Source organism: Mercenaria mercenaria, chromosome 9, assembly GCF_021730395.1.
Source record: "Mercenaria mercenaria strain notata chromosome 9, MADL_Memer_1, whole genome shotgun sequence".
In the NCBI taxonomy this organism is placed as follows: domain Eukaryota; kingdom Metazoa; phylum Mollusca; class Bivalvia; order Venerida; family Veneridae; genus Mercenaria; species Mercenaria mercenaria.
Genome location: NC_069369.1, coordinates 71,818,954 through 71,846,526, shown reverse-complemented (window position 1 = coordinate 71,846,526; position 27,573 = coordinate 71,818,954). Strand labels below are relative to the sequence as shown.

At 34.5% G+C, this 27,573-nt stretch overlaps 1 protein-coding gene across 3 annotated transcripts in view; it reads left to right on the top strand.

Annotated features, from left to right (window-relative positions):
• Positions 1 to 23,847, top strand: part of LOC123547431 (rhotekin-like) — a 36,438-nt gene extending 12,591 nt beyond the window's left edge. Inside the window, exons 2-12 of one of the 3 annotated variants that reach the window (XM_045334536.2) lie at positions 33 to 576; positions 8,163 to 8,353; positions 10,319 to 10,425; positions 11,040 to 11,160; positions 12,792 to 12,983; positions 13,264 to 13,361; positions 14,633 to 14,739; positions 15,302 to 15,427; positions 16,226 to 16,391; positions 17,011 to 17,124; positions 17,639 to 23,847. In XM_045334536.2, the coding sequence (XP_045190471.1) occupies positions 427 to 576; positions 8,163 to 8,353; positions 10,319 to 10,425; positions 11,040 to 11,160; positions 12,792 to 12,983; positions 13,264 to 13,361; positions 14,633 to 14,739; positions 15,302 to 15,427; positions 16,226 to 16,391; positions 17,011 to 17,124; positions 17,639 to 17,796 (1,530 nt within the window). In that variant the 5' untranslated portion in view covers positions 33 to 426 and the 3' untranslated portion in view covers positions 17,797 to 23,847. Of the gene's footprint in view, positions 1 to 32; positions 577 to 7,229; positions 7,419 to 8,162; positions 8,354 to 10,318; positions 10,426 to 11,039; positions 11,161 to 12,791; positions 12,984 to 13,263; positions 13,362 to 14,632; positions 14,740 to 15,301; positions 15,428 to 16,225; positions 16,392 to 17,010; positions 17,125 to 17,638 lie in introns of those variants that run through there. The other 2 variants (XM_045334538.2, XM_045334537.2) reach the window with 2 other exon arrangements.
• Positions 23,848 to 27,573: the final 3,726 nt, after the last annotated feature.

Here is a 27,573-nt window from a genome sequence, read left to right as displayed (position 1 = left end):
ACAGAAGAAGTAACATATTTTGTTCGTTTCAGATCTGGTTTTACAAATAGAATTAGTGGGGAAAATCATGACATGATATTAAAAGTGTTATATCCATAGATTTGATATAACAACATGGAAATATTTGATATTTGATAAGACAGAAATGTTTTATGTTTGATAAAAAAAGGAAGTACAATGTATAAAAGGCAATAGAAAGACAGTTAAAAGTTTTGAAGAAACAAAATGTAAAAAGTGAGAACAATAGTGTCAAACATAGGATATAACAGTTGTTACATGTGATGTAGGTCTAGAAATGGAATGTGACAATTACTACAAAATTGAATAACATATTTCTCTAGATATACATACCTGTGTTCCAATAACCTGTTTTCACGCGATGTAAGGAATGGAGACATTAATATATGTTTAGATGAATCACCTGCAATGGATAAATGTCTACCAATCGGGGCTTTGGATTTGTTCCAGAGCTCGCAGCGCTCCAAGATGGCGGGGGAGAAAGATCCGAAGTCTCCCCCGATTATCATCGAGGACATGAGTCTGTTCTATTACAGACAACTTGCAGAAAGTCTGAAGGTAATTGTCTTATTTCATAGTATGTAGTTTTATCTTTTTGTGAAAATGTAACACTGAGGTTTTTACAACAAAATATATATCCGACTGCTTTATAGTGACAGATTATTTTCCATATAGCTTGTATATTACGGCCTTTTCATAGCTGATGTCACAGATTGTATGTGTATTGTTAATTGGTATATGCAATTTGGGCAAAAGCAACATCATGTCAACTACTGGGTGAAATGTACCAAGTATGGGTTGAGACTACAGTTTCTTTGTGGCGGACCTGCTATGTGATGTATGGCTGTGATGACCTTGACATCAGTGACCTATTTGTATTGTACAGGATGATTTTGACATTTTATATTGCACAGGATGACCTTGACATTTTGTATTGCACAGGATGACTTTAATACTTGTATTACACAGGATGACCTATTTGTATTGCACAGGATGACTTTAATACTTGTATTACACAGGATGACCTATTTGTATTGCACAGGATGACTTTAATACTTGTATTACACAGGATGACCTATTTGTATTACACAGGATGACCTATTTGTATTACACAGGATGACTTTAACATTTTATATTGCAATATTATTATTAGGATGATCTTGACATTTGTATTGTAAAGGATTGACCTTGACATTTTGCTTTGGGTGAAACCATGGAGAAAATTTGATCAAAAGTGTTATTTTTTCATGTAAAAATTTGTCTTAAGGGTTTCTTTAATATTGTGACCTTGTTTGTGATGCAATGGTCTTGCAGACAAATACTTGTTGTTGTTTTTGTTGTGGTGTTTCTTCATGTAATGACTTCATCTATCAGGATGTCAACTGGACGTTATATTTGTACAGTATTTCTGTTTACCTTGTTAGACAAGGACCTTGACCAGCCTTATGAACTTTCATGTTTACTTTCCTTGAATAAAGGTGGGAGTTCACTCAGCTTATGGCATTCATAAAAGCTGTTTTGTAAACACTTATTCAACAACATTTGTTTTGCATATTTAATATATTTCTATTTCCGAGGGTTTGGTTGGGTAGTGGGATGAAGGTGGGGTTGGGGTGACTACGTTATTGCTCTTTTCAAACCTTTCCTCTATGCAGAGTCTGATAAGCTGCACAAAAACCTACCAAAAAACTTACTGAAATGTTCAGTCATGTTTTATATGGATCTCAGGACAGTGAATCAATGTTCACTGAGGTTTTGCTGGTACAATGGTGGCTTTGTGTGCCAGCAATTTGCATGTTTGTAATGGATTCACATGACAGGACTGGGATAATTCACAAGTGGTTAAATGGCTTTTAACATAGATTACACTATTTTTTGTCTCATTATATATCACACATGATGGAGGGAAGATAAAATGTATTGAATTAATGAAGTTGTGTAATAGTTACATTTATAATGGATGAAACTTTTGACAATCTGACTCCAGATTATAATGATGGATATACAAGTTTAGCTACTGAAAAAAATTGCCTTGTTTTGTCCAGAGGGCCAGTGGTTCAACACTGCAGCTGTGCCAGTTTCAATTGTTACATTCTCATAGTTTACATTCAGGCTTTTGAAGTGATCCCCTACAATGGTTATCTTGGGGACATTACCTGATTAGGGATCTGCCCACTCCTTAATTTTGATGTGTGGGTGGGGGTCACGGGGTCAGGAAGTCTGATGTAAAACATGTTAAATAATGCTTGACAAAATCAAATCACCTGATAATAAAATGTCCAACAGTGGGGTAAATGGTCCATGATGTGTGACTAACAGGCGGAAACGAAACTTTTTTTCAAATCCTTTTATGGCGATTTTGCTACACCTAACATTACAGATATGAGCAGTTTAGGAGATAGATTTTCATGGTTTTTGAAATGTTGATACATTTTATCATAAAAGAATGCTCCAACAGGTTTACTGAAGGCTTAGTGTTTACTGAATTTCAAATAATCTGATTTGTATGATTTACGAGACTTGTTTTTGGCCACATGTCAGATTTCATACGATCATCATCATTATTTCGAGCCATTAGGTCTTTTGTACTTAATTCATGTGTGGAAGATAATAACTTACTTGCAGAGAACAAGTTCATACTGGTATGAAAATCCTGGAGCATGCATGGTTAGGTTAATGGACCACCAAGTATGAATAATTTCAAAATCATAGCCTCTGAGTGCAAAAACCATTGTACCTTCTTTATTTTGATTGAAGTATATTCATTTTACATTGATTGTACAGTCTTAATTTACTGTTACTTACTATCTATACTGGAAAATACCATCAACTTCCACTCTCTCATGCATTCGAACCCACAACCGCTGCACCAGAATCAGATACTCTACCCCTGTGAGGCTATGCACCCCTTTTAACAGTCAATGGTACTGTCCAAATTAAAAGATGGACAAGTTCATTATAGAAATTTAGCAGGGTAATGATAATAGGAAGGTGATTCACTGTAGGAAATGCAGCATGTATTACAAACCTTTAATTACCTAAACACCCTTAGGAGTAATGACATCAGTAAGCCTTGATTAATATTTTCCATTTTATAATTTTTGTCATTCAGCTTTTGCTGAAATGATTAATTGAGTTGATAGACTCAAATGTAACCACTTAAATCTGCTCATATTATAATATTTTAGAATATTTTGTCCTGTACCATGGCACGAAAGGGTCATGGAAGATGTAGGCACACAGTAGCTTTTGTGTGCACTATGGTTGCTTTTTATGTGTCCAGGCCATAGCCTTTGCATGAGCACATAAAGGTAGTTGACTGTACTTTTGATAGCTATTATGCCAGTTGATAGCTACCATGACTTGTGCTAACACAATATAGTATCTGCCACATGCACAGGAGATAGCAACCACATGCTAATGCAGTAGCATTTTAAATTTCCTTCACATGTGATAGCTACCACGTGCACAAGCCATGGTCGTTATATGTGTGCACAATAGCTACTGTTTTTGCGCACAGTTAAGTTACCACGTGAACACGCAAAGACAGATGTGTGCGCACACAAAGAAAAATATATCTGCCATTTCCTTTATGTGCCCAGCATAGTCCTATAATCTTTGTCATTGCAACTGGTTAACTTGAATGAAAAAAATATGAATATTTAGAAAAATAAATGTTGTTTAATTCATTTAGAAACTATTGGACAATGACCTGGCTATACTGTATTTTCTTTGGTCACAGCATAGTCTTAATTAAGTATTATAAATTTCAGTTATCCACTTATCTCACAGAAGCAAAGATTTTCAAGTCAAAATCCCAGTTTTTTGGAATACATGATTTCCAAAATGCTTACATTCTGCGATCAGATCTGATAACAACTTTTTCTGAAACAGTCTTTCCTTATAAACAGGAAGCAATATGAAATCCACATTCAAGTGCCCAGTGTCACTTTTTTTTTTATCAAAGAAACATTTTTCAAATACAGTGATTAATTTTCGATTTGTCATTTATATAATTATATATTTGTATCATTTTTTGGGTCTTTAGCCATTATCATGCTGGGCAGGATTGATTCTGCCTTTGCGACCAGTGAAGATCATGATCAGCGTGCACATCGGTGCAGTCTGATCATGATCTGGACTGTTCACCATTCAGTAAGTATTGTTTTGGTAAGCACCCCTTTTAGCAGCTAAAGGTACTGTCCAAATTGAAAGATGGACAAGTTCATTATAGAAATTTAGCAGGGTAAGGGTTAAAAGATCTATGAAAACATGTTTGATGCATGTTCAAAATATGTTGGCTGCATGTTCCAAATAATATGTTCTTGCAAAACCTGGAGTCTTCCTCTTCCTAACTCGGATATCTGAAAATTTGTTTGCTTTGAGTAATTTCCAGTGAAATATTGGTAATCTACTCTCCTCCTGCCAGTCAATATTTGTTATTGTCTAGCTTCCAGAGGCTTTTGTTTGTTTAAATACTGTTTGTATAAAATATTGACAGCCATATTAAGGCAGATCCTGGGTACAGAAGAGAGAAGCTATTGATCGTACAGGTATAAGATGTCACCTAGGCTTGTACTCCATATGGTATTTTTGCTACCGGAATTATGTTCGCAATTCTCCAATTCCATTGTTTTTCAATTCTATAAGTCCAGTTTTCTCAGCAGTGTGTTTTCCTTGATTTGCTCAGATCAAGTTCAATAAAAGTCTTGCTGTCATTGTTACAGTTTGAAATGAAATATGTGGTTAAATATAGAAATGAGGAATATAGGTGACTTAGTCAGTATTTTTAGTCATCCTGACCCAGTTATGAAAGATTATGGACAAATCTCTTTATCTTGATCTCTTGATAAAACTTTAAGTGTTTATGTCATGATAATATACCTTTAATTAAAGGGCATGCAGTATAAGGCCTAAATATAATCCAAATAATTGGTGTTTTAAGTCTTCAGGATTTTTTTTGGGATGGAATATCTTCAGTTCTTATTATTATGGTATCATGAGGGACTCTTAGTTCTTAACAATACCTGTTTAAACACTTGACTTGAATCTGGTGAATGTCTTTTATCATACATGTATTTCTACCGTGTTCAGTGCTAATATTAATTGTTTTTATGTCCCTACAATGTCAATTTCTTTCTTTGTTCAATAGAGGCATGCAGTTATTGATAGGAAGTGCCAGTGTTTTACAAATGAGGGTATGAAATTATCTTTGCTATTGGTCACAACAAACAACCAATCAGAGTCTGGTTCTATGGACTGGTCTCCAAACTTTTATATAACAAAACACCTGGGTCATGGTCTACAAGTTAAGTATTTGGGATGTACCATTATAGATTTACATACATCACTTCTGTTTAATTGTACAGTGAAACACCATTTTGTTTGAACACAGATTGCTTGAGCATGAGAGCGGACTCGAGGAATGTGTTCCAGAGCCATTTTCCTTCTATTTTCCGTGTTCAGATTGTTCGAGACCCTAAGTCCATGTGGACTTTGATAATTTCTTTGCTGCTTAGAGCAAATGATGTTTTGCTATACAGAGAGTTCGAAACCTAATAGAATATACTGTCGGATATGCAGAAGTTATTCAGCTTGTATTGATAATATCGTATTATTATTTAAGAAATAATAAGTTCCCAAACGTGGTTTATCGTAGAATAACCCAAGTTTTGAGTTCTTATGCGTAAGAATATATCACGAAAGCCGCAGGCCTGAGTGATATATTGTTTCACATAAGGACGAAAAACGCGGGTTATTCTACGATAAATCACACTTGGGAACTTATTATTTTGATTCTCAAACACGACATACTAGTATCAACAGATTTTGCTCTACATGTATGTAGGTAATTTTGCTGGTCGTGTTGGAATGATATATAATATCAAGTCTCCAAACACAGACCATGAATTAAGACAGTATACTTTAAATTGGAAATAATATTTTCATGCATTTGATTTTTTTTGCGTGCGTAAACTTTTGCTTGTGACCACTCTAGAGGTCACATTTTTCATGGGATCTTTATGAAAGTTGGTCAGAATGTTCATCTTGATGATATCTAGGTCAAGTTTGAAACCGGGTCACGTGCGGTCAAAAACTAGGTCAGTAGGTCTAAAAATAGAAAAACCTTGTGACCTCTCTAGAGGCCATATTTTTCATGAGATCTTCATGAAAATTGGTCATAATGTTCACCTTGATGATATCTAGGTTAAGTTCGAAACTGGGTCACGTGGGGTCAAAAACTAGGTCAATAGGTCTAAAAATAGAAAAACCTTGTGACCTCTCTAGAGGCCATATTTCTCAAAAGATATTCATGAAAATTGGTCAGAATGTTCACCTTGATGATATCTAGGTCAAGTTCGAAACTGGGTCACGTGGGGTCAAAAACTAGGTCAGTAGGTCTAAAAATAGAAAAACCTTGTGACCTCTCTAGAGGCCATATTTCTCAATGGATCTTCATGAAAATTGGTCAGAATGTTCACCTTGATGATATATAGGTCAAATTTGAAACTGGGTCACGTGGGGTCAAAAACTAGGTCAGTAGGTCTGAAAATAGAAAAACTTTGTGACCTCTCTAGAGGACATATTTTTCAATGGATCTTTATAAAAATTAGTCAGAATGTTCACCTTGATGATATCTAGGTCTACTTCAAAAGTGGGTCACGTGCCTTCAAAAACTAGGTCATTAGGTCAAATGATAGAAAAACCTTGTGACCTCTCTAGAGGTCATATTTTTCAATGGATTTTCATGAAAATTGGTCAGAATTTTTTATCTTGATGATATCTAGGTCACATGTGCTCAAAAACTAGGTCACTTTGTCAAATAATAGAAATAACGACGTCATACTCAGTTCAACACTGGGTCATGTGGGGATAGGTGAGCGATTCAGGACCATCATGGTCCTCTTGTTCATGATGAGTTATCTCCCTTTGTGTGAAAGGTCAGTTGAATCAGAGGTTTGACTGAGTCAGCTAATCTCTTATTTCCGTAATTTCTTAATTTCCTTGTTAATTTGTAAAATTATATTTCTTTTTGATACAAAAATTGTAGCATTTGCAAATCTAGAGGAAAAGTCATTCAAATTATGTCAAGTAGAAATAATGGCTAACAATGCACGAAATTGCTCGTATTGTGTTTTGAGGTAACAGAATCATGTGGTCGACTTCTTTACAATATACGGTCATAAAATCGGAAGTTATATGTTTCATTTTATGGTGTTGAGTTGTGTTTGAAGGTTTGAATATAAGTTGATGGTGAAAAAAACCTTTTAAGGTTTATTGCAAAACAATCTCCCAGTTAACATTATCTCCCAGTTTATGTCAGACAACAGGATCTATGTTTGAATAGGATATTTACTTGATAATAAATGATGGGCAGTAATATACATGATATAAGAAAGGTAAACCTTATTTAGCTGTATTTTTACCTTTTTAGTGGGAGTTTGTAAAATACGGTATACTAAAATTTAATAGTGGTCAGTGGTAACTGTGTTAAACCACAAAACAGGATAAGGTTGCTTAAAATTTATTATCAACTAATATTTTTACTTAAATTGTAGGTTGCACCTATATTTTCTTTAGGCATGCACTTATTTCATTATCAAGAAAGACAAATTTGATGTTACCACTGGTATTTTAAAGTTATAATATCTTTTGTTTCATTTTCCATTTTGTTGATCCTACGTAGATGCTTGGTATTTTTATCGACATTATCAGTTGAAATATTGTGTGTCAGTCTCATCACCACCAAACTCAGTCGTCGTCATCATCATCATCATCATCATCATCATCGGGTGCAGCCCCTGTTTTGTAGACAATTTTTCATGTTAAGATATTTATTCAGTTTTCAGTCTTAATAGATACAGTTTTCTACAGGAGAAAATAGAGATAAAAAAAGTCAAATGCTGCCAACAAAGAAGAATTCCATATCATATGTTTTCTCCAGAATTTCTTGCTCAGAATTCTATTTCTAGATCCTTGTTTCTAGAGCCTTGAACAAAAGATACAGATTGAACGTGCATATCATCTATGCCAGAAAAAGTTGACATGTGGATCAGTCAGAAAAAGTTGTGAATTTTTTTTTCATTTTTTGCTGTTTTTTTTTTTTTTTTTTGTATAAACAAATGAGTTTTTCTTTATTGCAGGATCATGAAATGCAGCAGAAGATAGATTATGAGATTAAGATGCGAGAAGGTACGGCACGATTGTTGGCCGCGTCAAAACATCCTGCACAACTGCTGGAGGCAGCAAAAAACCTGCTCACTTCAAACACGCGTATTATCGCTTACATGGCAGAATTACAGCGGAGGAAGACTGCCCAAGTGCTCGGACAAAAGTAAGACTTTGGTCATAACACTGAAAAGATGATGAAAGTAAATTATAAAATAATCTATTTGTTTCATTACGTCAGTCCAAACATACAAGAAAAAATATTAAGTTTGTAAAAGGGCATGCATGTATTTTTTAAATCATAAAATGTCAAACATCTTTTTTCTTTGAAATACAGTTTTGTATACTGTGAAATCATTGATATTCGTGGGGGACCAATTTTCGTGGTTGAGTCAATCCGTGAAATTTAATCCCAACTAACAAGTAAAATTCCCATTCACTTTAAGTTTAAATGTTGAAATCCACGAATTCATTTCCCCATGAAATTGCCGTTTTGACCAAAACCACGAAATTTCATGCCCACGAAATTAAATGATTTACAGTAATCTTCTGATACTGTATTTTTTTGTTGCAAATGGTAAATGAAAAACTGATAAAGCATTTGAAGTAGGTGAGAGAAAAAAACTTGGTTAGTTTAGTAGGAATATTGTCAGAGGATTTGCCAAAAGAGAATTTATTTCTAGGTACTTGACTTTCCTGTAGTAACAGCAGGATGTTATAAGCGTATGTTAAAAAGCAACATTTTTAATGACCTTGATGTAAAACCACATGATGATATAATACAAAAAAAAATGGGTGTTTTCACATTCAAGTGGATAAGGAAAATTATGAGGAAGTCTATGTTTTTAGCTCATCTGATTTTTTTGAAGAAAAAAAAATGATGAATTATTGTCATCACTTGATTGGTGTCGGCGTCTGTGTTGGTGTCGGTGTCTGTGTTGCCTGGTTAAGTTTTATGTTTAGGTCAACTTTTCTCCTAAACTATTAAAGCTATTGCTTTGAAACTTGCATTACTTGTTCACCATCAAAAGCTGACTCTGTACAGCAAGAAACATAATCCATCCTGCTTTTTGCAAGAATTATGGCTCCTTTTGGACTTAGAAAATATCAGATTTCTTGGTTAAGTTTTGCGTTTAGGTCAACTTTTCTCCTTTGCGGTCAAATCTATTGCTTTAAAACTTGGAGCATTTAGTCGCCATTAAAAGCTGACATTACACAGCAAGAACCGTAACTTCATTGCATTTTGCATGAATTATGGCCCCTTTTGGATTTAGAAAATCATGGGTAGGTCAATATTTCTGTTATACAGAGACAAAAAAATCAGATGAGCGTCTGCACCCGCAAGGCGGTGCTCTTGCTTAATTGAAAAAGTCACAAGGACCTTGAAACAATTGAAAAGAGGAAATCCGATGATATTTATTTTAAGAAAGTACTTTCAGAAGATAGATATATTGTCTTGATATGTGTATACAACTGAGTCATCTGCAAAGGAGTGCACATTAGGGATAAGAAAACATAGGTGGGACTGGTGCCAAAAATGGCACTATAGTTTGATTTTGACATTTGAGATTTCAATTTATAGACTAGCTGTTGATTAGGGAAATCAGCATGATTTACCTTGCCTTATTTAGGTAAGAACCAATATATCATACTGAATAACACTACCTAAATAACAGACCATTCCATTTTAAAAGTACAAAAACATCGCTAACCTCAAAATTGAACTACAGTACATTGTTTTTGTTTGGTTGGATGCTGTTTTTAGTCTCCTGAAGGGAGGCAGATAGTAATTGCACTGCACTGTATGTATGATAATTTGTGTCAGTCCTTACAAAACACCTTGTTTCAAAGGATTTCAATGAAACTGCACAAATGTTAAACATGGTACTATCAAGGTCAAGGTCACAGGCAAAGACCACTTTGTACCATTTTTCATGTCTTTGGTATGACCTTGGGAGCGAACTTAATCCTCCCGCACTCGAAGCGGGCACTCGACCACTAGGCTGCCGAGCAAAGATATACTACAGACCTACAAAGATTATTAGCATGCTGACAAGTTTTAATTCGTGGTATTAATATTATGTACTTAGTCACATGTATTTTTTATACTTTTCTTTGGATGTTCTTGTAGTATTGACAATGAGGGAAGCCAGGTACCATGCAAAGCTAAGCTGAACATGTCAGATTTACGGATACCCTTGATGTGGAAGGACACAGACCATTTCAAGAACAAGGGAGGTAAGTGAAATTAAAAATTTGATAGTTTAATAAGAACTGAGGCTCAGTTGTAAGAAATTTACATTGTATATTGGAAAACGTACCTTGTTGAAATGTTGGTACTTCTTATTTTTCGAAAGTAATGTTCTATTATCACTAGTTTATAGATTAAGAGCAGTTTGTCAGTTATGAATCCTTTACAGTTCACTAAATATTAACCCTTATGCTGGACATGGTGCGACCAGGGCAGATCATGATCAGCCTGCACATCTGTGCAGTCTGATCAAGATCTGCACTGTTCGCCATTCAGTCAGTATCTTTTTGGTAAGCTCCCCTTTTAACAGTTAATGGTTTGGTCCAAATTGGAAGATGGACAAATTCATTATAGAAATTTAGCAGGGTAAGGGTTAATAAGCTAAGAAAAATGATGAGTTTTTGAAAAATATGTATCCCCATTTCATTCTTAGACTTTTTTATGAAATCATTTGGGAAACTAATTTTTGTGGATGGAAATTCATGAAAACAAAATCTGTAAAATTGAAATCCTAGAATGTTTGTTACTAGCTGTTTTTAACTTTTAATAAAGCTATAGATATAAGAGAACTAGAATTGAACAAATTGCCATTTTCTTTCAGACCACCGGAGATATGCTGTGTTCTGTTTGGTGAAGATAGGTACTGAGATTTATGACACGGCTCTGATCACCTGTGTGGACAGAAATATGACAGATCTTTCATTTGAAGATGTGATAGCTTTGTAAGTAAACACTTAACATGGTGTATCAAAATGGAACTTTATACACTATAACTATACCATTGGTATCGGATTAAAACAGTTTTTGAAAAGGTTAATTTGTACATCATTGGCATGTGTCAGTTTTAGTTTCAAATATTTTGTGGTGTTTTTCTTGTATAGAACACATGCACAGACAAATACAAATCCTTTCTTATACCATAAGTTTTAGACATATGTCCCTAAAAAGTTATTCCCAATGTAGCGCCCCCTCCACAACTGCCCACACACCGAAAAAAAAAGGAGAAAAAAGCCCAATTTTACCCACAAAAAAGACACAAGGCTCAAAGCTGGTGTATATTTCCTGTTGCTAGACATTGGTTGGATAAAGGTTACCAATTACTTTGAATCCAGTTTGCAGACAGTTGCTGTTGCCAAATCATTAAAATCGAGAGCTAAAATTCACATGCTTTGTTATGACCAGATTAGCAGCTGATTTTTTCACGATGCTGTAGAGGATTAACTGTATGACTCATACCTGTTTAGTCATGTTTTTAAAGAGCTTGTTTCCTAGTCTGGTTGATGTGTTTGTAGAATTAATAGTTAATTTTCCTTTTTTAAGTGTGCATATACCATATGTTTTAGAACTGAATCATAGTTAGGCCTGTGCTTGTACTGAAAGCAATATTGAGTTAAACACAGAGTATGCTTCTATATTGTCAAGCCCACACACATGGCTCAATAAGAAGAGCGCAGATTTTTGAATTACATGTTTGTATGTTTGATCCCATGATGAGGGGTAATTTGTCCATGGTGTTTGAAGTGTACAAATCTCTTCAGAGTTTCAGTTTAAGTGGTTCTGCATGTTCAAAACAAATACTGTTCTACAATGTAGATATTTATTAAGCCATAATGCATCATTGAAGGAAATTTGTCCATTAAAAAAAAGATAGGGTCATGTGATTGATTTTTTTGTGAGACCGATTTGAAAATATGGCTGCTCTGATATCACAACAGGCTTCTATGGGAAAACATACTTGATTACATTTTCACATACAAAAAAGTTCCACAATATAGATTTTGAGAAAAAAAATCAAACTTGTGGATTTACTTATTTTCAGGTCAGTTGTCAACTATTAGCTGACCATTCATTCAATAAGTTATTGTTGTTATGACACATGATATAGATTACCTGACCATAGTTTTTACTAATTACTGGTTTGTAGTTCAATGCAGGTTTGATGGCCCAAAATAAATTATGAAAGAATTGAAATCTTATGAAAATATATTTATGATGTCATGTAATATAGCACTTATTGAATGACCTATTTGTCAGTAGTCAAATTTATTTGCCCTTGCTCCTTTTGGTCCTCTTGTCAGTAGTTTAGATTAATTATTACTCCCAAGCCCTTGAATAAGTTTATACTGGTAAATACATAACTGAATTCATTAGGTCAGTAAGTGATCTTTTAATCAACTTTAAGTTAAAACTCCCATTTTTGCATTTGTTTAACCTTTTAGTGAAAAAGTGGGTCAGTGTCAGCAATAAGGAATTTTCAGAAAATAAGTTGGTCATTTTTTGAAAATCTCTGTTAGACATTGGATAAAAGAAGATTTTAAAATATAGTGATATCATATTTTATATTGCATTTCAGTGATAACATTCCGCATGACTTTGAGTGTGTTCTAGAGATTTACTGCCACAAGTTACATGAGGATCTCACTATGGCAAGCACACCAAAGAAACTGAAGAAGAAAGTAACTGATTTATCTGAGTCGGTGGGGAGAAGTGTTGGCAAGAGATTGTCAGGATTACATGACTCTGATATAATGGGGAATATGGTCTTGTAAGTTTTATTTTTGTTTCAAACTTGACTAAGACAAACACACGCCTTTCATCATTTCAATAAATTCATGAAAGGGAGGTAATCCAAAGTATAGTCAGATTTGTTACATTAGAAATATTGTTTTTCATTGAAATAACCTACTTGATAAGAATAATTATTGGTTGTGTTAGTGTATGTTTACTGTCTGCTGCGTAAGTAAGTCTTAAGGGTAAGATAGTTCATCCAACATTTGTTTAGAATTTGACAAAATGTGAGTAATTATATTTTATGTGCATTTCAGAGGTCCAAAGTTTGAGTTGGTGGCTACAGGCACATTAAATCTACAGGATGTAGATGACGTGGTTAGAACTTTTGATCTCAAATTAGAAGAACAACCAGGTTAGTGCTTACTCTGCCCTTTTTTGCAGGAAATGTCTGAAATTTATGTTTTTTTGTTCTCAGCAGCTTCTATTATAACTCTGCTGGAAAGGAAACTGAATTCATGTGTTTTTACACACGTTTTTAGCAAAGACTTCTTTCAGGATTTTAGGAACATAAAATTTTCAAAGTAAACAAAAGGCTTAAAAATTTAAGGCCTTGTTTAAAGTAATCAAATGTTCCTCATTGAACAAATTGTCAGTGTATTACAAAACATAGACATCTGATTACAATATTTCGATTGTTACTGCTGTCAGCTTGGCTGTGACATGTCAAGTTTCTATTGATTAGTGCTGTCTGATACATTTTTCTGTTTCTACACATGAAGCGTAATAATAAAATAAGCTTGTCTGTTTCTTGTGAGAGTAATTCTGAAACATTCTGTTAATGAACAGAAATCCATGGAAATTATTCCCACACGAATAATGTCTTTGCAATAAATGACATTTAATGTGACAAGCGGCACTGACTGATGGCTTTACAAGAACTGTTATATGAATGAGCCAGGTTGTTGTGTGGTCACCAATCTGACTGAAGTACTTGATCTTCTAAACGAAGATCTGAGAACGACCCATTCACATACGTCTTCTGTATATTTTGGATTTCCAGTATTGCTATTTTTATTTTAACCAATCAGACGACTTGTTCGAATGCCAAAGAGCAAGAAAAATATACAGCTATTTCAGGGTTCGAACCCGGGACCCCTTGTTTAGAAAGCAAGTGGCCTACCGACTGAGCTAACCGGTCATCTGACACAATACGACATAAGAATTGTAAATATTAAAAGTCAAGGCTACAGGTAGATTTGCAAAATGTTGTAAGCTAGGCTCTGATTGGCTAGCGAAAGGGTCGTCAGAACGAGGCCATGAATAGGTCGTTCTCAGATCCTATGCGTAGCGTAATAGGATATGTACTTTAGTCAGATTGTGTGGTCACATACTTAAAATCACAGGCTTCTCACCACTGTAGGCTCAAGCCTCACCAGGGAGAGATCCAGCTGATTATGGATGGTCTTGAATCTACCCACGTCCTAGTCTGTCCTGGAAATATGAATAAAATGATAAAAATGAAAAAATACGTTTTCCACTGTCACTAAAGTCAGAAACCCTACTTGCTGGCATAGTTTTTCACTGCCAGTCTCATTACTTTATATGCCAGATTAAATTGCTTGAACAAAAAATCTAAATTTCATGTTTTATTGGCTACATTTTTACTATTTTTCAATTTTACAGATGGTTTGCATTGTGAGTTGCCGTTGTTTGGCCATTACTGCTGTCGTCTTGCCGCACTACCTCACTGTCTTGTACAGCCAGTTGTTACTGGCTACCTCAATTTATATGTAAGTTTGTCTTGCTATTTTATGTAGGAAAGCCTCAGTTAAATAATAGAAATAGACATACAAATCTCTGTGGTGATAATATTCATTATGTAAATCAAATTTGTCTGAAAGAATTTTATTTTGTAATGAGCTTTATTGTGGATTAATTGAAGAGGTGAGCTTGATGGCCTATTACCCTTTCTTCTGGTGACTACTGATGTTGTGTCTAGTATTAGAATACAGCATGTCATTGCTAGTTTAGCATAATATTATACAAATACAGAGACTAACAGAGTTCTGAATTCTGATAAAAAAAATTGAAAAATACATGCTTGAAGGCCCCCGCTCCCCCCACCCCATACACAGACACACACCCTGATTTTTGCAGGAAATATGAAAAAACTTGGTACTGATACAGAATCCAGGAGCACTGTTTAGGTTGACTGAAGCTATTATATAACTGAAATACAGTTGAAAAATGGTATTAACTAAATTCAAATGAACAATTCAAAACAAAATGGGGAAAATGGTTATTCTGTATACAAATTAGTACATGATTATGTGATTTTATTGATGTATACAGGAGGATGATGATCTGTCAAAGTGGAAGAGGTATTGGTGTGTCTTGAAGAATCTACAGTTGTCGTGTTGGTCTGCCCCAGATGATGTAGAAGTTACAGCTCCCCTAGTCACTATACAGGTCACAAAGGTAAAATAACTTAAATTTTGATAAATTCATGTCTCTATCTAGTCTGTAATTGTTCACAGGAGATAACTCCTGAGGCTATTCAAATTTTGTGTAATTATGTCCCTTGTCTTCTCAAAACACTAGATAAAGAGCCAAGACTGATGAAGTCAGAATATATGAGATATTTTTTAGAGATTATCTAGTCTGTAGCCAGACTAGTCTCTATCTGTCTGTCTGTCTGTCTGTCAGAGAAGTTGGTGATGGTTAGGAAAAATGGTATACAATTATTGCACTAATGTTAAAAATATATCAGAAATTTTGTAAAGAAATTGCATGGTAAGCCTGAAAATTGAAGTTATTTCGGTCTTTGATCTCCAGACATATATCATCATCTGTTCCTTACAGCAGAGACTGTGTTTAGTGCTGCTATTAGTCTTTCCAGAGGAAAAGGTGCGAGGATACCAGTACTAGCCATACGATGATGCCATTATGACCTTGGCTACTTTTGAACAAAACAGTTTGAGCCTCATTCTGGGCATTGAATTCTTCATGTGAGGAAGCCATCCAGCTGGCTTACGGAAGGTCAGTGGTTCTACCCAGGTTCCCCGCTCATGTTGAAATAATGCACAGAGGGGCACCTGGGGGTCTTCCTTCACCATTTAAGCTGGAAATGACCTATAATTATGTTGGTGCGACGTTAAACCCACCAAAATAAATAAATTGAACAAAACAAAAGTAAACAAGCTAGCTAGGGTACATTTTGCAGTTTCAGTCGTAAAACGCAAAATTTTCACCACCTTTTTTCCCTTTTTTATATAGAATACTCAGATCAGTGAAGCTGACCCGAGATCTATAGAGCGTGCTCACACATTCCAAATAAAGACATTAAGTGAGAGGTACTTGTCTGAGACAACGTTAGCAGCCGATAACAAGGAACAGATGAACATGTGGTGGGACGGTCTTCAACAGCATTTACTAGATCAAGGTAAAGAGCTTCTTATTATCAATTAGAATTATTTGTATCTCTTTTTCTCTGTACGAGGGACTCCCTGCCTAGTGACTCCCTGCCTTACTTGGTAAGGTTGCTGACTTCAGATCACTTTTCTTTCACTGCTGTTCAGAATCCTGCTTTGGTTATAGAATTTGTTCATGTGAGGAAGTCATCCAGTTGGCATAAGATAGGTCAGTTGTTCAAGCCAGGTGTCTTCTTGTGCTTGAATTAATGCCTGGAGGGGCACCTGGAGTCTTCCGCCACCATTAAAGCTGGAAAATTGACATATGGCATAAAATTGCGTCTGTGTGTCTGAAAATCCGACCAAAAGAAAAGTAAATCATTTTTTCATACTCGCTCTGCATTGCTGCACAGCAAGTTACAGCTGGGGTGAAAACAAATGAATTGTTTGTATAAATTAAAAGAATGGTCTTGTGTTAAGTTGTGTCTAAGTCGGTTTGGATTTGTTCAGTGAAAAGCAACATGTGTTACAGAACGAAAGGAAAGACTTAATAACTCTTTTAGTGTTCAGAATTTTACATGGTTTTGAAGGTAACAACTGATGATACAGTTACATTTGATTTTTTACTAATTTCTGTAATAATTATTTCAGCATTTTGGAAACATGCATGTGAATATGTGATGGATGTACGACGAGCTCCTAGTAACAGAAAGTCTATGATCATGGGACGTAAAACGTCAATCTATGATGACACTCCACTTGCAGGTAGGGAATAGTATTTTTGAACATAAAATGGAAGAAATGCTAGAAAAATGTTTCAAGTAGTTTAGAATCTTCTTTTGAATGGTTGTATTTGAGTAGGCTGGATTAGCAACAGGGAAAAAATGGATTATGACATAAATATTTTCAAATTCTCGGTATATACATGTCAGTATTTAAGTGCCAGCATATATGTAATAAAAGATTAATCAAGGAGTATGCACTTGTTCTTTTGCAGAATATTATTATACTCCTAAGTGGAACAGTGTATCTGCTCAGGAGCCCATGCATATTTCTCAATACAAATCTAATATCCTGTAAATATATGACAAAGCATCATCAGTCTGAGTCAGTATCACTTTACAAGCTAAGAAACTACAAGTACGCACATTTATCTCTACTCAAGTCTCTGGTTGTATGATAAAAAATTTGAAAAAGCAGTAAAGCGGTTTTATATTTTAATTCAGTATTTGTTCAAATCACAAATTTCTTGTTTATATGGAGTTGCTCTTTTTTCCAGGACCCACACGTCTTTCAGATGAATTGAAAGTAGAAGATGACAAATTGAGTCAGATGTTGCACACGCTAATGGGCGAAGCCAAAGAGATACGTAGCGGCAGCATTAAATCCACGTCCTCCTCAAGTTCTGGTAGTCTGAGATCTACGTCTTCGAGTTGACGGTGAATTCCCACTGATGTTTTTACTCAGATATACCATTGTCAGCCAAATTGTGCTAATGTTAAATTTGTCAGGCATTTAAAATTGTCAGTCATACTAATATGACAAATCACAATTGTCAAGATTAATTGTTGCCAGTTTATTGTCAGCTGGTGAAAACAGAGTTATTGTCAGGGTGATGGATTATTGTCAGGCATGAGAAGCTGATTGTCAGGAAAGTCAACCTCTTCAGGGGAGTACTTGTCAGTCAGTTGTCAGCCACTAGAAATTGATGTTTTATAGTCAGGCTGATGAATCTACACCATGCTGGTGAATTTGTTGTCAGCTTATTTAACAAATGAACAGCAGCTTCCTTGGAATATATAAAAGTAACATATTCAGCTTGTTGCAGAGATAGAGATTTTCTCAGAAACTTTTCTGAAAGCTGGATTCCCATATGTGGCTTTTCACCTTTCGTGTTCAGAGAGACAGCTCAGTGCATTCAGGAGGAGTTTTGAGAAATATAACTTTATAATCATGTCACACAATATATGACTTGACATTAGTCAGTACACACTGTCATAAAATGACAGCAAGTAAGAGACTTTTCAAAGGGCATTTTTTTGACTGAAAAATGTGTTTAACCTGTGCCAGTAAAATAGAGAAAAAAATACTTATTAGTTTTCAAGGAACTGTTATTTGAAATGTGCATTGTTTAAAATAATGTCGGCAAGAAAAATGATTTAGGTGACTAGATTTACTGTCAAATGACTAATGAATTCAGTGTTATTTAGATATGCTTGTTCTGTATTAGGAAGAAACTAACTGGACACAAAAATGTGCTTTAGGTACTGGGAAAGTTGAAAACAAATGTTTAAGGAATACTTTTTGAACATTAAATTTAAGCCTATTGAAAACCATCTCAAAACAAAGGTATGAATGTTAAAATATTACCTGTATTGAAAGTTGCATAAACAGTATTCAAATATAAATTTAAAGGCCAAAGGTTTTTTCTTTCATTTTTGAAGTATAAATTGTACAGATTTTTTTTTAAACCAGACATACCCAAGGTACATTTATTTGTCACCATATGATTGTTGTAGTTGTGCGCGTAAGATATTTTATCTAAATGTTTTATAATATACAGAACATATTACAAGGTTTTAAATATTTTAGACAGATTTTTTTTTTATTTAAGACATCTATGTGTGAAAAAATTGAGTTGTGCAACTTGAGTACCTAAAATGTTGACATTATAACGAGAAACTTTTTAGATTAGGGAGATAAGTGTGTTAGTTATGGATTACCAATCCTGTGAGAGTAATTCTCCAACATTTTAACTCCTATATCAGTAAATTTAAAGAAATATTTTAATGGAATTGGCATTCTCCAGTATTTCGCTTTTTCGATTGGAGAAGGTGGATTAATTGTTTACATTTCTGATAAAGTGACACAACATTTCTGTGTTGAATTTTTTTTTTTAAACTGAATAGTTATTAATGTTTATTTTATGTTAAAGAAAACCTTTTACATAAGAATAGTCAAAATCGTGTTAGGAGATGATATTGCTAAAAAAAATAAGGTATAATTTGCGATTAATTCACGATATATCAACTTGCACGCTTTTCTGCAGTGTATTTTTACAGCATGCATTTTGTGCCAAATACAGCTTAAAAAAGGTTCTGTGAAATAACACACCAAAGAACTTTTTATATTGTGTAAATAATAATGTCTGATGCATGTAGTGATGAATAGCTGAACATGTAAGGGATTTATTAAAGTGTGTTGATCACAGAATAACACTTTTACAGAAAGTATTTTTATCATCTTTACTGTTTCAATTTTTACAGTAGGAAAAAAAAAGTTTTGTTGATTGTTGTGAAACATACTTGCCTAAAAATGTTAAGTCAGTAGTGATAGGCCTGGGGATCAAGTTTCATATTCAGGACTATTTTCTGTACCAGTTTAACTATCATAGTTGTATTTTGAAGCCACTTCTGAAAATAGCATGATACATATTTAAAGCAAAGTTTTACTGGCTTGAAACGCTGTAAAATGGTTGAATGATATACTGAAAATGGTTTCAAACATTACACAAGCTAATGTAACATTTTTTTTTTATTCCCCACCCCCCCAAAAATAATGAAAATTGGCTTGTTTCATTAAAAATGGCATATTTATGCCCCCCTTTGAAAAAGGAGGGGTATATTGTTTTGCAGATGTCGGTCGGTCTGTCGGTCGGTCGGTCGGAATGTAGACCTATCCGTTTCCGGATGATAACTCAAGAACGCTTGGGCCTAGGATCATGAAAGTTGATAGGGAGGTTGGTCATCACCAGTAGATGACCCCTATTGATTTTGAGGTCTGTATGTCAAAGGTCAAGGTCAAGGTGACCCTGAATAGTAAAATGGTTTCCGGATGATAACTCAAGAACACTTGGGCCTAGGATCATGAAAGTTGATAGGGAGGTTGGTCATGACCAGCAGATGACCCCTATTGATTTTGAGGTCAGTATGTTAAAGGTCAAGGTCACAGTGACCCTGAACAGTAAAACAGTTTCCGGATGATAACTCAAGAACGCTTAGGCCTAGGATCACGAAAGTTGATAGGGAGGTTGGTCATGACCAGCAGGTGACCCCTATTGATTTTGAGGTCAGTATGTCAAAGGTCAAGGTCACAGTGACCAGGAACAGTAAAATGGTTTCCAGGCAATAACTCAAGAACGCTTGGGACTAGTGTCAGGAAAATTGATAGTTAGGTTGGCCATGACCAGCAGATGACCCCTATTGATTTTGAGGTCAGTATGTTAAAGGTCAAGGTCACAGTGACCCTGAACAGTAAAACAGTTTCCGGATGATAACTCAAGAATGCTTAGGCCTAGGATCACGAAAGTTGATAGGGAGGTTGGTCATGACCAGCAGGTGACCCCTATTGATTTTGAGGTCATTAGGTCAAAGGTCAAGGTCACATTGGCCAGGAACAGTTAAATGGTTTCTGATCTTCTTGTCCAAAACCATAGGGCCTAGGGCTTTGATATTTGGTATGTAGCAAAATCTAGTGGTCCTCTACCAAGATTGTTCAGATTATTTCCCTGGGGTCAAATATGGCCCCACCCCTAGGGTCACATGGTTTATATAGCCTTATATAGGAAAAAGCTTTGAAAAACCTCTTGTCCAAAACCACAGGGCCTAGGGCTTTGATATTTTGTATATGACATCATCTAGTGATCCTCTACTAAGATCATTCAAATTATTCCCCAAGGGTCAAATATGGCTCCGCCCTGTGGGTCACATGGTTTACATATACTTATTTACAGTGTGCATATAATTTCTGTTCCTTGTGCAATTACTAAATGCATCAAGGGGGGGCATTTCGTGTTCGACGAGCTCTTGTTTCCAAATTAGTTTGAATATTTCAGTTGTCAACACCCTAGATATTAATTCGCGTGTAAATAATTTATGCCCGACAGCTTACGTGTGTATTTATAGTATGTGTGTATAAATCATGCATATAATTGTGCTCACATTTCTAAATGTAACATATTTGTTCTTGTTACTTGGGGATCAATAGCAGGTACTGACCCAACTTCTTATAAATTGATAGGTTTTTTTTTTTGGTTTTAGAAAAAAATATGGATACAAATTTGGTTTATTCATTATCTTGATATTGAAGTACTGTTAAAAAAATGGTTGATGAAATTTTTGTCATTGGAATATGTTAAGGCTGTACCTATTTGGCTTCTTTCTGCTGCATTGAAATGATGTATTTACGATTTAAGACTAAATATGATCTGTATATTTTAGCATAGTGCTGTGATGTTTGTCTTATGTGAAATACTGTAATACAACAGGCTTTTTATGTGATTTAAGGAGAAAAAAAGAGATCACTTTAGAAAATAAATCATACATGTCATTTTAAGATATATCATTATTTTTTAACATTTTTGGAGAAAAAAAGGATGAAACAGTAATTTTTTTAAAAGAGAATTGTAGTAGATATTACAACAGGGTTGTATTTCTAAAATGCAGTTACAGTACATGCCAAGTAAAGCCTCTTTCAAACCATATTCTGCACTAGTCACACTTGTAAAACATGATTATATTCAGTAAACTGGGCAGTTATGGTGTCAGTGTTACTTTTCAGTTTTATAGACAACAGTCATATTTGTGGTTGTTAATATTTCATGTTTTATAGTCTATTATTCTTTTGGAGAAAACACTGTTAAATAGGCCTGAGTTTCTGTAATTTGTGTGTCATTTTGTTCCTTAAAGGCGTAAAAATGAAACCAAGTCTACAGTTATTGAAAAGGGGTCTCCCAAAGTCTGTGTGGTTAAGTTCACTGACTTCAAACCACTTGCCACTCACCTATGTTGGTTCAAAAAATCAGTTTGGATGTAGAATTCTTCACTTAAGGAAGAGATCCAGCTGGCTTGCAGGAGGTCCCTGGTTCTACCTAGGTACCAGGCCTTGCCTGAAACAATGGTTGGAGGTGCTCCTTGGGTCTTTCTCCACAGTCAAAAGCTAGAAAAGTCCCCATATGATATAAATTTTGTCAGATGTGACTCTAAACATAACAAAAATCAAAAATAGTAATTAAATGCTTCCCTTTTAACAATGAATGTTTTGGAGATTATAATTTATCCTTAACCTTTATCATGTTGGACACAATTGATTCTGCCTTTGCAACCTGTGTAGATCATGATCAGCCTGCACATCCATGCAGTCTGATCAAGATCTGCACTGTTCGCCATTCAAACAGTATCTTTTTGGCAAGCACCCCTTTTAATACTTAATGGTAATGTCCAAATTGAAAGAAGGACAAGTTCATTATAGAAATTAAGCATGGTGAGGGTTACTATCTGCTATAAATTTGTTTCATGTGGATTATTTGGCATGTACTGTAACAAGATAAGTATGTATGTGTACATATGTAAATAGCTTTTATCTACACAAAGATTATTTATACTGTGTAGTTTTTACATAACGTTTTTTCGTTATGGTAGCCTATGTATCTAAATGGCACCACTGTGTATTTTACACTGGTCTTGTAGACTGCGTTATATAATTTATCCTATTGTAATGGTAACTCATTCGACTAGGTCAAATAAACTGTTGTCTTAAACATTCAATTTTAATAAATATGTTGGAACATGTGTGTAGTAATATACATAATTACGGTATGTAACTTTTTTCATAATTTGTATGATATGTCTATCATTTCATTTGACTTAAAAATTAAATACCTTTTAATATCAAATATAAATCCATTCAAGATAATTATTATGAATTGTAAAATGTCCTAATTATTGCAGAAGATGTAGAAAGGGTCATTATATAAACCTTCTTTAATACACCGCAAATATATCAAGATTCATGTAAGAGTTTACTTAAGATGTTTAAGTAAACAGTTAAAAAGTAAAGGTAATTTTATGTACCCTTTTTGGACCATCTTTTTAATGGTCTCTAGATTCAGAAAGATTGTATAATATTATATTTAGGACATGCACATAAATATGTGTTTAGAAGCTCAGAATTTTGAGGGGGAAAAAAATCACTTTTTGTTAAAAGTTTAAGAGTACAGTTTTATTTATTTGAGGTATTTTAAATTCCTTTTTAGGGATATTCTCTGAAGCCACAAAACATAATATGAGAAAAGTAGTCCATTAGAACTATCATGGATAAAGAAGTAACTGTAAGCATTAAAAATTTTAGAAATTTTAAAAGGAAGTACAGTGATATTTTCCCCCTGAAATATTTTTTTTTTTTTTAATTTTGCAGACAAAATGATTTTACTGATTTTTTTCAAACATAATATTTATTTTAGAGGATTTTGCCTTTTTGCGTTTTATATGAAAGGAAATAAACAATTATGTTATATTTAAAAGAAATATTTGTATTTTGATACTTAATTCTGTTGTAGCTATCACTGGCATGCCACAGATATTCAAAAAATGCTGTAAAACTCATTTTGTTACTTGTTTGTACCATGTTACATATAGTCATGTCAGTAGAATGTTGGGAACCAACCGTAGCCATGACAACATGGTGATGAATAAAAAATGTGCAAACTCAGCAATATTGTGTTTTGATATCAGTTTTTATGAACATGTACGATTAAATATGAAAAATGTAAGGACACCAAGAACCATCTTCTTTCTCCACCTCTCTCCCCCACCAACACACACACACATTACCTGCATGTATCTTTTCAGTAGAAACTTGTCTGAAAACACTGGCACTATTTCAAATTCATCTACCAAAACTGTTCAAGCAAGCAACTAAACTCATGTGAGCGATATATGACAATAATGGCCCTCTTGTAAAAATCAGCAATAGTGCAAAGTTAAAAAAAGTCAAAATATATAGAAACTAGGTGTATGACCATAGGACACTGGTGCCACCACTTCCTGTTACACTGTATAGTCTTATGTTACTTATGGACAATGAAAGGCTTAATAAACTTTCATATCATCTTGGACTGGGAGTATGAGTAATCAGGACTGGATTGGTGTTGGGCGGATATTGATAATAAACAAAACCTCATCAAGGAACACTAGACATAAACTGAAAGAGCAAGGGGATGGGTAAATTCCAACCAAAACTTCAGGTGCAGAACTTCACATTCTGAATAACGTTACTATAAAGTTGCATGACTTGGTCAAATACTTTTCGAGATGTGCACGACACAAATACGGACGAACCTATATCATTAAGTAAATTATTAAACTGTGGACATAGGAAGAAAGGGATATGATATATGCTAGTATTTTATTAGTGTTGACATATTTTTAATAAACCTGTTCTGTGTAATTGCTGAGTTGTGCGTTTCATCCCATCTTCTACATTAAGCTTCGAAGAAAACAATAAAAGCTAAGGAAAATCAAAAGTTACATTCAGTGACAGGTCTGGTTTCTCTTAGATGCATGTAAGTAAGTAAGTAAATTCTTTATTTATAGAGGGTAACACATTTAGCAAAGCTAATCTTCCATGGGGCCCTCTTACGACTAGAATGAACGACTAGAATGTACAGTATTGTGATCATAGTAGAAATCAAGGAAATTATATATGCATAAAACAAAAAAAAACATGAAATGTAGTTAGTATTAAAATCCATTCATCAAGCGATCCATTTTATACAGTTAAATTTAAAACATGGCAATGAAGATGAGGTTTTGATTTCAATCGGCAAACAATTTGCCCTGAATATAAAAGACTACCTTTAGATATTTCAACAGTTTGTATTTGTTATATAAAAATAAGTTTGTATTATAACGTAATGTTAAGGATGTGTTATTTGTTTGTGGCTTTTGCAGAAACATCTCATTTATATAAGTAGGACGTAAGCCAGTTGACACTTTATACATAAAACATGCCTTCCGAAAAAAAAAAGACGCTTATCAAATCTTTGAATATTAAGTAATTTCAAAGCTTGATAAAATCTTGAAATTTGTAACCTAAAATAGTGCGACAGGCTCGGTTTTGTCGTCTTATATTTTTGTTTGTGTTAATTATAGACGTTTTCCCCCAAATAATAGTACAGTAATCCAGGTGCGGTTGAATATATGCTTTATAAAACAAAGTTCGATATGATACTGTTAGAAATCTCTGATTCTATACAAAAGCTAAATATATGATGCTACTTTTTTTCAGACATGTTTAATATGGGTATCCCACTTATGAAAAGTTTCGATTATAACTGACGTAAATTACGTAACAAGCGTTACGCTGAAATTGGAGTGTGTATCTTGTTAAAACCATAGATTTAAAGGCACTATTTTTTCAGTATATGTTTTCCCAAAATAACAAAATGGACTGGTCTTGAACATTTTCTCAACCTCCAAATGAGATAAAAATCTTCTTAAGTGACATCAACAGTTTCCTAATCCAATCAAGCGAAAGCAAAATCATACAAAAACTGGGTTTTTTATGAGACAGATCCTTCTTGCGAAATACACGGCAAATATATCATGTGGTAAGGAATATAAATAGTCATCTAATCCATTACGATGACATAAATCTACTTTTACCTTTATACCTTTAAGCCGTTGAATGACCTGTGCCAAAATTACAAAAGAATGACAAGATTTTCGGAAAATGCTTTCTTTATTATTTTTTTTCGAAAATAGACAGAAAGCAGGTATCTTTGCCAACGGTTTACCATACTTTCACACTGTACATCTTCACGATATCAGACTGTTCTAAAAACAAAACAAAAACAAAATGGATAAAAAGATGCAATAATTAAACCACTTTTCGGTAAGCGTTTCTTTTTCTCTCTTATTATTGACGTAAACACTAAAAAATACTATTTTCAACTACTGAAGATTTCTAAAATCTATCATGATGCATAACTCTTCATTTTTTCTCTGTGTGTGTCCATACATACCGGTATTTGATTTTAAAAGCGATGTTTTGATGGATATTTTTTTTTGAGGGGGGAGGGGGGTGGTGGAGGTTGACATCGCATCAACACAATGATAGGTCATATGGCGACTTTCCAGCTCTGATGGGTAAAGAAGACCCCAGGTACTCCTCCGTGCATTATTTCATCATGGGCGGGCACCTGGGTAGAATCACCGACTTTCCGTAAGCCAGCTGGATGGCTTCCTCACATGAAGATTTCAACGCCCCGAGTGAGGCTCAAACCCACATTGGTGAGGGGCAAGTGGTTTGCTGGAGTGATATTAATTGTTAAAATAGAAAGAAGAGCTTAAATATCAAGATGCTAACTGTATAAAAGTGTCCTAATTGAAAAGTGCGAGCCACACTGAAAGAATGAAGTAGGGTCGTTCCGCTCGAAATTTCAGTACTAAATTCTCTCATAAATTTTTCACATGCTAACTTTAAAGCTCTGGCATTGGGATATTGTCCGTTTTTGCTAACTATCTACATTATTATCGGGTGATTAGTACTCATTTTTGCTATGTACAAACTTGATATTTCCATAGTCCATTGCCAAAAGAATGTATATTGCTTTATGTGGATGTTCTATAATGCCAAATACCATTGATTTAAATTTTAAAGAACTTTTGAGGGTTATATTTACGATAAAAAGATAAATTTTACAGCTTATTTTGTCGACACTTTGGTAAATCATATTTTTCTGCGTTTTGGTGTAATGGCTTTTTTTTCAAAATAAACATGTTTCTTATCATTTTTATTTTCATAAATTATTTTTTAAGAGTACAGGGTTTTTTCCCTCAAATTTCATTATGTGCCATTTTCTGAAACTTGGGGCAGTTGTATCTTTTGAAACTATAATCCGATTTTGAAAAGTATGAAGGATTTTAACGAAATCGGTTATTTGAAATGAAAGTGATCTTAATTAAATTGCGTCAAGAGTTGACACTATATTAGCTATCGTGAAACAATCTACAATCTATGTCTGTGACGTAGTTAACCGAGGCAAAGAGGAAGTAAATGATAATCCTCTACGAAAAAAAAAAAAAATCAGGCGATGCCAGATCAATACTCTGGTGATAATAAGCCAGGGATACCGATTAACGGAACATATAGTAATATACTAGTAGATGCACTTCATGATAATTGAGCCGCGCCATGAGAAAACCAACATAGTGGCTTTGCGACCAGCATGGATCCAGACCAGCCTGCGCATCCGCGCAGTCTGGTCAGGATCCATGCTGTTCGCTTTCAAAGCCTATTGCAATAAGAGAAACCGTTAGCGAACAGCATGGATCCTGACCAGACTGCGCGGATGCGCAGGCTGGTCTGGATCCATGCTGGTCGCAAAGCCACTATGTTGGTTTTCTCATGGCGCGGCTCATATTACAATTACTG